Source organism: Dendrobium catenatum, unplaced genomic scaffold (assembly GCF_001605985.2).
Source record: "Dendrobium catenatum unplaced genomic scaffold, ASM160598v2 fragScaff_scaffold_1284, whole genome shotgun sequence".
Taxonomy (NCBI): domain Eukaryota; kingdom Viridiplantae; phylum Streptophyta; class Magnoliopsida; order Asparagales; family Orchidaceae; genus Dendrobium; species Dendrobium catenatum.
The window spans coordinates 2061901-2070838 of NW_021319746.1; the positions used below are offsets into that span (position 1 = coordinate 2061901).

The 8938-nt window shown below is 37.7% G+C and overlaps 1 protein-coding gene across 1 annotated transcript; it reads left to right on the forward strand.

Annotated features, from left to right (window-relative positions):
- The first annotated feature begins 1657 nt into the window (after nt 1–1657).
- Nucleotides 1658–3841, forward strand: LOC110094676. The gene is made up of 2 exons (XM_020819963.2): nt 1658–2032; nt 2366–3841. The coding sequence occupies exons 1-2, from the start codon at nt 1658–1660 to the stop codon at nt 3839–3841; spliced, it is 1851 nt and encodes a 616-aa protein (XP_020675622.2).
- Nucleotides 3842–8938: the final 5097 nt, after the last annotated feature.

Here is an 8938-nt window from a genome sequence, read left to right on the forward strand (position 1 = left end):
GCTCGACCACCAATTAACGTTGGACTTCCGCCTGATGATCGATTGTTACCGGACTTACTCCCGACCACGGATTATCGTTGGACTTCCCCCTGACAACTGTCGCTCGTTGACTATAGTCCTTCTGACAACTTTCGCCCAACTACGGTCTTTCCCACCTCTATTGCCCAACTACAGTCATTCTAATCATTGTCGTCGTCAACTACAGTCTTTCTGACCACTATCATCATCTAACTATGATACTTCCGACCTCCGTTGCGAGACAACAGTCCAATTGACCACTGTAGCCCATCTATTACGATCCTTCTTACCTCTGTCACCAGACAACGGTCTTTCTGACCACTGTCACACAGTAACTGCGGTCATTTCGACCTTCGTTGCTAGACAACAGTCTTTCTTCCCTCTAACGCTCATTTAATATTGTCCTTCCGACCTCCGTCTCCAGACTACGGTCCTTACGACCTCCGTCGCCAGACTACGGTCTTTCCAACCTCTATCGTCTGCCGACTACAGTCCTTCTGACATCCGTCATTAGGTAATTGTCTTTCTGACTACTGTCGCTCACAAACTACGATCATTCTAATCTCCGTCACTAGATAATGGTCTTTCTGACCACTGTCGCCCCTTGACTATTGATCTTTTCGACCTCCATCACCAGTCGACTACACTCCTTCCGACCATTATTACCAAACAACAGTCTTTCTGACCACTGTCTTCCCTAAACTATGGTCTTTTCGACCTCCATTGCCCATCGACTACAGTCCTTCTGATTGTTGTCACCAAATAACGGTCTTTCTGATCATTATCGCCCGCAGACTACGATCCTTCTGACCTCTGTCATTAGAATATTATCTTTCTAACCATTGTTGCCCGCTGATTATGGCCTTCTAGCCACTCCCACATGCTAAGTAATATCCTTCCGACCTCCGTCATTGTACTACAGTCTTTATGGTCTCCGTTGCCTATAGACTATGATCCTTCCCACCTCCATTGCCAGACAACGGTCCTTCCGACCTCTATCACCAGAGTACAATCTTTTCAAGCTCCGTCGCCTGCTAACTACGGTCCTTCCAACCATTGTCACCCCATTGCCCGCCGACTATGATCCTGTCGACCAAAGAAACATGTTAATGCTCGTTCTTCCAATTCCCACCATGTAATGCACTATATATTATGTATATTTGTTGCATCAAACCAATGTCTTCTCTCAAGGAAAGACCTAATTTGTAATTGATTGCAAACACTACTGGATTCATTCAAACTTGACCAGGTCCTATGATTTTTTCCCCTTTTCAGAGGTTTCCATATAAAAACTATTGTGTCTCTTATGAACGCTACAACCTCTATTTTATCTGATTGTGTGTTGAATCTTCGTACAAAATTAAGACGTTAAACTTTATATTTCTCATTCAAATATTTCAGGACGCAACAAAGCTGGTTACAAAAAAAATGCTTTACATAAGAAATAAACACTTAATGTTATGAAAAAATAATAAAAAAAAGCATGAGACAAATAGAAATATTGTCGTGATCTTAGAAAGACTCTGAAAATTAACACTAATAGTACCTAAATCTTGATAAGTTGGCTTTGCTACCAACGGCGGATGTACATGGGGTCCCGTGGGGGCACGTGCCCCCACCGCCAAAAAAAAAAACCTGTATGCGTGCATTTCGGTCGGACTATTTGGGCGGTTCAGCATTTTTTTGCCCTAATTTCTCGGCTATTTGCACAAAACCTGTTCGGTTCCGCGCCGAGAACGGGAGAAGGAAGCGGCGTTCAGTTCGCCTCTGCCTCCATCGCAAGTTCGCGAGTGCGCGATCAGTTCGCCTCTGCCTCCATCGCGAGTGCGCGATCAGTTCGCCTCTGCCTCCATCGCCCAGCAGCTTATTGTTTTTCCAAAAGGTTCGTCCAGTCGTCCAGTCGCCGACTCTGCAGGCCGAGAGACTGACAGTCGGCATTCAGTTCGGCAGTCGGCATATTCTCTCAGGCAATCCCATCTTCAGTTTTTCTGATCAAATAGCTGAAGGGTTGAAGGTTAGTACCTCTCAAAATTTCTTTAGATTTCGTTGATTTCATTTTTGTGGATTGCAACTTCGTTTGATGTTGTTCAGTTTATAAGATTTTGTTATTAATTTTTAAGCTTTAGTTAATTAGTTTGCTGTTTAGGTCAAAAAATGAAAATTTGTTTGCATGCCAAATGTTTTTTTAATGCTTTATTTTAAATGTAGTTCTGTTTAGGTTAAAAAAAATCATTATAGTATATTAATATGTTTTATAAATTATAATGTTTAAGTTTAAATTTTTAATTTAGATCAACTTATAGTATTTGAGTTATATATGTTTTAGGTGTTTTGTTTTTGCACAAAGATTATGGAGAAGTATTTTAAGAAGGCCTCACAATCTTGCATATCAATACCAATAGAAGATTCAAGAACGAATGATGAGGAAAAAAATAAAAAAAGAAATCGAACATTTGGTGAATCATCAAACAACGAGCTTACAAATCTAGAGAACCTTCAATCAGATCCTGGTTTACGTATACCTATTTCTGAATTTAGTTTTAATATTCGTGATCAAATTCGAAGAGCATATTTGCAAAAAGGTCCATGTCAGCCTCGCAATCATGACTTTCCCAAGAGTAAGTTTGGAATAAAAGATAGACGTTTCAATCCGAAGTGGTTTGATAAATACTCTAGTTGGTTAGAGTATAGTATTCAAAAGGATAAAGCATATTGTTTATATTGCTATCTTTTTGGAGTAGAAGGTAGAGGAAAAGAAGAGGATGAAGCATTTCGCAAAAATGGTTTCTCGAATTGGAAAAAACCAGATAGATTTGATATTCATATAGGAGGACCAAGTAGTGCTCATAATAATGCAAGGCAAAGTTGTGATGATTTAATGAAACAAGATCAACATATCAACTTTGCCTTGCAGATGCAGTCTGATCGAGTTACAAATGCTTATCGTATCCGACTAAATTCTTCCATTGATTGTGTAAAATTCCTTCTAAGACAAGGATTGGCTTTTCGAGGGCATAATGAAAGTTTTGACTCCAAAAATCAAGGAAATTTTCTTGAGTTACTGCAATTCTTATCAAATCATAATGAAGATATAAAAAATGTTGTACTGAAGAATGCTCCTGAAAATTTGAAATTAACAGCCCCTGAAATTCAGAAAGATATTTGTAGAGCCATCTCTAGTGCAATTACAGACTATATAAAAGCAGAGGTTGGTGACAGTTTCTTCTCTATTCTCGTTGATGAAGCTCGTGATGTATCAGGAAAGGAACAAATGGCTATCATTATACGATATGTGACAGAAAAAGGGCAAATTACTGAACGTTTGTTGGGTATTGTACATGTTCCTGAAACGTCAGCTCGATGTCTCAAAAAAGGAGTTGAAGAAGTCCTCTCAAATTATAGTTTGTCTTACTCTAAAATTCGCGGTCAAGGTTATGATGGTGCAAGTTATATTCATTGCTTTTCACATCAGCTACAGTTAGCTTTGGTTGCAGTTGCGAAAAATCATGTTCAGATTGCACTATTGTTTACTATAATTTCAAATGTGATGAATATTGTGGGTGTTTCATGCAAACGTCGTAATCAACTAAGAGATAAACAACGCGATATGACATTAAGTGCATTACACAATGGTGAGGTGTTCACAGGACGAGGATTAAATCAAGAAATATCTTTACGGCGACCTGGTGAAACAAGATGGGGTTCTCATTATGAGTCACTAATAAGATTGATTACAATGTTCTCCTCAGTTGTTCATGTGCTTGAAATAGTTTTGGAGGATGGGATAAGTTCTGAACAAAGAGGAGAAGCATTTGCATATTAGATTCAATTCAATCTTTTGACTTCTCTTTCTGTTTGCACTTAATGAAAGACATACTTGAAATCACTGCTGAACTATCAGATGCTTTGCAAAGGAAAGATCAGGACATTGTGAATGCCATGTCTTTAGTTCAAATATCAAAAATCAGATTACAAGATATGAGAGATAACAAGTGGGATGCCTTCATTACAAGAGTGTCTTTATTTTGTGTTGAACACAAAATTATCACTCCGGATCTAAATGATAAATGGTTGAGTTGTGAGAAGTATCATTTGTAGTGATGGAGAAGTCTTGAGGAGTAGGGGTGTCAATTTCGGGTCGAACCCGGAACTGACCTGGGTTCAAATAAGTCAACCCTAATCGAACCCGGGTAGATAAACAGGTCGAAAATTCGAACCCAGACCCGACCCGTCGGGTTGCCGGGTTAACCTGACCCGACACGGGTCTCGAAACGCGCTGACGATGTCGGACTAGAGGGGGTGCGCCCTGGAGCGACCAGGCGAGTGTGCGCGGCTAGTGCGGGTGCGAGCGCGGCATGCGCACGGGCAGCCTCGGGTGCGGGGCGCCGGCACTGACAGGCTTTGTCACGCGGGCAGCTGAGCAGGCAGGGTATGGGCAGCCGTGGGCGGTGCGCGTGCAGGCGGGGCAGCTTCGCAGGTAAGCAGGGCAGCGCAGGCAATTCAAGTTAAATGGGTTCGCGGGTTGACCCGACAACCTGAACCGAAACGGGTCGAATCCGAGAACCCGAACCCGACCCATTTTGAAATCGGGTCGGGTACAACCTGAATTTTCTAGGTCGGATTTTCGTGTCGTGTCAAATATTAACACCCCTATTTAGGAGTTTGAATGGTCACTGGATGATGAGTGTTGGAAGGTGATAGATGACAAGAGTTGAAAACCATGTGATGGTTGGCATGCATCTGATGCGTGGATCGGCGGAAGAATCTGCCCTGCAAGAAAAATTCCCAATCCAAGGACAAATACATAACTCAAAGGCTTAAACGAGGATTCTATTCATCAATAATCTCTTCCTACTACAAAACTTGCATGTTTATAGGCTAATAAGAATATTCTAGAAGCTAGTAATAATAAACGATGATAAGCTAGTCCTAAGAAAAATCTTAACTAAGATGTTCTACATCAACGTCTTCATTATTTTCTTATTGGGAGGGGGCTACAACTGGTTGATAATATAGACGAGAAATTTAGTGGTTAATGATGTTGAATGTCATTCATTTGTAAAATTTAGTGAGTGATTCATTTGGTTGTTATCCACTTGGAGTGGAGATTGAGTTGGATAACTATATGGGCCTGTTTGGATACACAGAGAATTTAACTGAAAATAATATTTGGTAAATCCTGTAATTTTGGAGTTACTCAATTCTTTGGAATTTAAATCCTGAATATTATTTGATATAGTTAAAATAAAGGCTTCATTTAGGATCACTTTCTTACCACTTCTTAAATATTTTTTTAGTACAAAAATTTTAAATTTTTGTTCTAAAAAGTTACTTTGAGAAGCAATAAGAAAGACGTTCCAAACGAAGCCTAAATTCAATTAAATATTAAAATATTGTTTGAATAATCATTTCAAGATTTAAATTTTATTAGCTAAAATAAGATTTTAAAATAATTATTAACACTAAAATTAATATACATTATATCATTAAAATAAAGTTAATCAAATAATAATGAATCATAATTATTATATTTTAATATAATAACAAATTATTGATTAGGAAGTTATTAAAGTAATAAAATATAAATTTTCATTTAAATTCTTAATTAATCCTAAATAGATTAATTAAATATAAGCAAAATAAGAAAAGCTATTAGATTAATATTAATATTGATTGAATATAATAAATTCTAATTTAAAATAATTATAGGTGCTGGCGTCCTGGAGTATTTGCGGTGGTAGAGAAATATATAGTTTAATGTCTTAGCATTGTACGAAGATCCAGCAAACAAGCAGATAAGAGAAAGGGTGTAACATTCATAAAAGACACCAGAGTTTTTACGTGAAAAGCCCTGGAAAAAGGGAAAAACCACGGAATCTGGCCCAGTTGAAACTGATTCCACTAGAACTTGAGTTGGTGACAATAGACTAACTCGCCTCCAAGGGCAATCAGATTACAAATAATAACTGTATGACAGAAGTCTGGGTGTCAGATGATGGTCCGACAGAACTTCAGGCTTCAGGTGGTGGTCTGGCAGAACTCCGTGCCTTCGGTGGTGATCTTGCGAAGGCGAATGCCTCATGTGGTGGTCCGGCGAAGCTCCGATGGTAGTCCTGGCAAAACTCCGGCGGTGGTTGAGGCAGAACTTCTTCCTTCTCTTCTCTTCTTCTCTTCTTGCTTGGATCCCCCTTCAAGAGAATTGAGGAGGGGTCTATTTATAGATTTCTGGAGTGGCATGGTGTGAGACCTCGTTCCCTTACTGTTCCTCTCTGATTTGAATTTTCCTCTCAGGATCGTCCAGGACGATTTTAGATCGTCCAGGCCGATCGGCACTGTAGAAAATATCGGCCTGCAGATAGTTCTGGGAACCGCATCACACATGGCCCGTAAACATGTGAGAGATCAAATATAAATGGGGAGTGGTTGGATGGACGACCGATATTGAATCCCTTGATCGTGGATCGTTTGTCAGACATCTGAAGTTCTTAAAGATGTCGGAATTCGGTGATCTTGGGCTCGTTGGATTCATCTCATTTTGCCACTCGATTTGACTATAAGCATGTTTTGTTTGAAAACCGTTTGGTAATCCAAATTGTGTTTTGAACCTTCCAACAGTTCTTCTTACCCTTAATTTGGACCCGTTTGGGCTCGGATTGGTTTGGATTTGGTGTTGTTGGGTTCGTATTCTCGAGACGCTTAGTTTGCCTATAAGTTTGCTGAAATCGAAATTCAAATGGTCCCAAATTTAATTTCAGAAGTTTCCCATTTGATTTTGCATCGAAATTCATGCCCAGTCAAGATAATTTTTTGAAGACATATCAATAGCGCTTAATTAAATTAATTAAATCATACTTATTATATATTACTATTATTCATTAACTACTGGATAAATCTCCTTTTTGTCCGATCGGCTCTTTTTTCATATGATTTAGATTTTGTTTGGACGATTTTTTTATTTCTTCATAAAACAAAATTTTAGTAAAAAAATTAATTTTTTACTAAAACTGTATTTTAAGAAGTAATAAAAAAGTTATCTCAAACAAAATCATAATAAAGATTAAAAAATTAAGAAAAGAAAAAAAAAAAAAAAAAAAAAAAAAAAAAAACTGATTGGACCGAAAACGTTTTATAAACGGGAACAATGTTCTTTTCTGCCATTGAGTATCTATTTCTATAATTGAACGATGGTCTTTATCAATATTGGTTTACTTTTTTCTCATCTCCATTTTGTCATTGTTGCTTCGGCTTCACATGTTTCGCATGAATTAGCATTTTGAAAGAGTTCCAAAGCCTTTTCGCCTCCTACGTATGGATCTTTCAACTTTTGGTGTGCTTCTTCTTCTAATTCTTTTTGGATTTTCTAAGATTTTATTTGGGACAAACTTTCTTACTAATTTTAAAATAAAAAAAATTTAGTAAAAAATTTTCTAGTTAAAAAAAAAAAATTGTACTGACAAATTATTTTAAAAAATAGTAAGAAAATTATCCCAAATAAAGTCTAAGGCTATATTTGAGATGACTTTTTTATTGATTCATAAAGCAACTTTTTAATACAAAATTAGAATGAAGAAAAGGAACCTTAGACTTTTCTGCCATTAAGAAAAAACAGTGGTACCGAGTACTGAGCGGTACCAAGTTCCGGTACCGAGCTTACGATTAAGAAAACTTAGAATGAAGAAAACGAACCTTCAATGCTCACGTCGCCTTCACTATTTGTGTTGTCGAGTCGCTCCGTCGACGAAGGATTCTGTCGGCTTTAATGCTCGAGTCGTCAAGCATCTTTGTCGACGAAGGATGATCCTGTCCACTTCTATGCTCGCGTCATCGAACCACTCCTTCGACTATAACGAAGAACATGAACACCTATGCGGAAACGAAAAACCTAGCTCGCCGAATGTTTAAGCCGCATAAATGAATAAGGATATCGAGCGAATAGCCAAAATGAATAGGGCAAATTGTGACCCTATTTTTTTTTAATAGGACACGTGTATCTGATACGCATGTCTGACGATTTTCATTAAAAAGTGTGGGGCGGCGAATATGCTGGAGCCATGAGTGATAAGCGTGCAGGCTTGCTAATGATGATGCCAGCTAGGGAATGTAAAGCCACCACACACCATCTTCTTATTAGTTGCAGCTTGCAATCAGAATTAGTGTAATAATAACGAATATGATCCTATATCATCTAAATCAAGTTGAACATATCTTTATAAAAATAAATACTCATTATTATCTACATAAATGATGTTTTTAATCAAAATTAATTTTTTACTATAGTTAACATTATAAAATAGTAGAAATATTAATTGTGAAATTCTGATTAAAAAATGAAGAATATAATTATCATTTATAACAAATTGAGATGCAAACTTTCAAAATCTTTTTGATTAAAAGTTTTGACTATTCATTTGGGGTGTCAATTTTTAACATGACCCGAATCCGCTCCGGAAAAATTCAAGTTAGGGTCAACCCGGACCCGAAACAGGTCGGGATCAGGTTCAACAAATCAACTCGTTTTAAAAATCGGGTCGGGTTCGAGTTGATCGAGCAATCCGAAAATGATCCGAAAATGATCTGAAATTGACACGAAAACTCCTATTTGACTCAGAAACCCCAGATTGAAACGTTTTTTACCTGAAAATGAAAGATTGACCCGATTTTAAACCCGAAAACTAGCAATTTTATGTCAACTTCGGGTTATTCGTATCGGGTCAAGTTCGGGTCCGAAAACTTGACCAATTTTTAAAAACGGGTCGGGTTCTGGTTAACTCGAACAATGCCAGGTCAGTTCCGGGTTCGACCCGAACCCAACCCGTTGACCCGAATTGACACCCCTACTATTCATTAAAAATTTTTGAATTCTAATTTTATATATATATATATATATATTTTATGTATATTATTCTCTCTTTTCTCTTTT

Bases quoted from the DNA above. Each gene is read 5' to 3' on its own strand.
- LOC110094676 (XM_020819963.2), top strand. From the start codon at position 1,658: ATGCGTGCATTTCGGTCGGACTATTTGGGCGGTTCAGCATTTTTTTGC. The intron at 2,033-2,365 runs GTTAGTACCTCT...TTTTGCACAAAG, and splicing joins AAATAGCTGAAGGGTTGAAG to ATTATGGAGAAGTATTTTAA.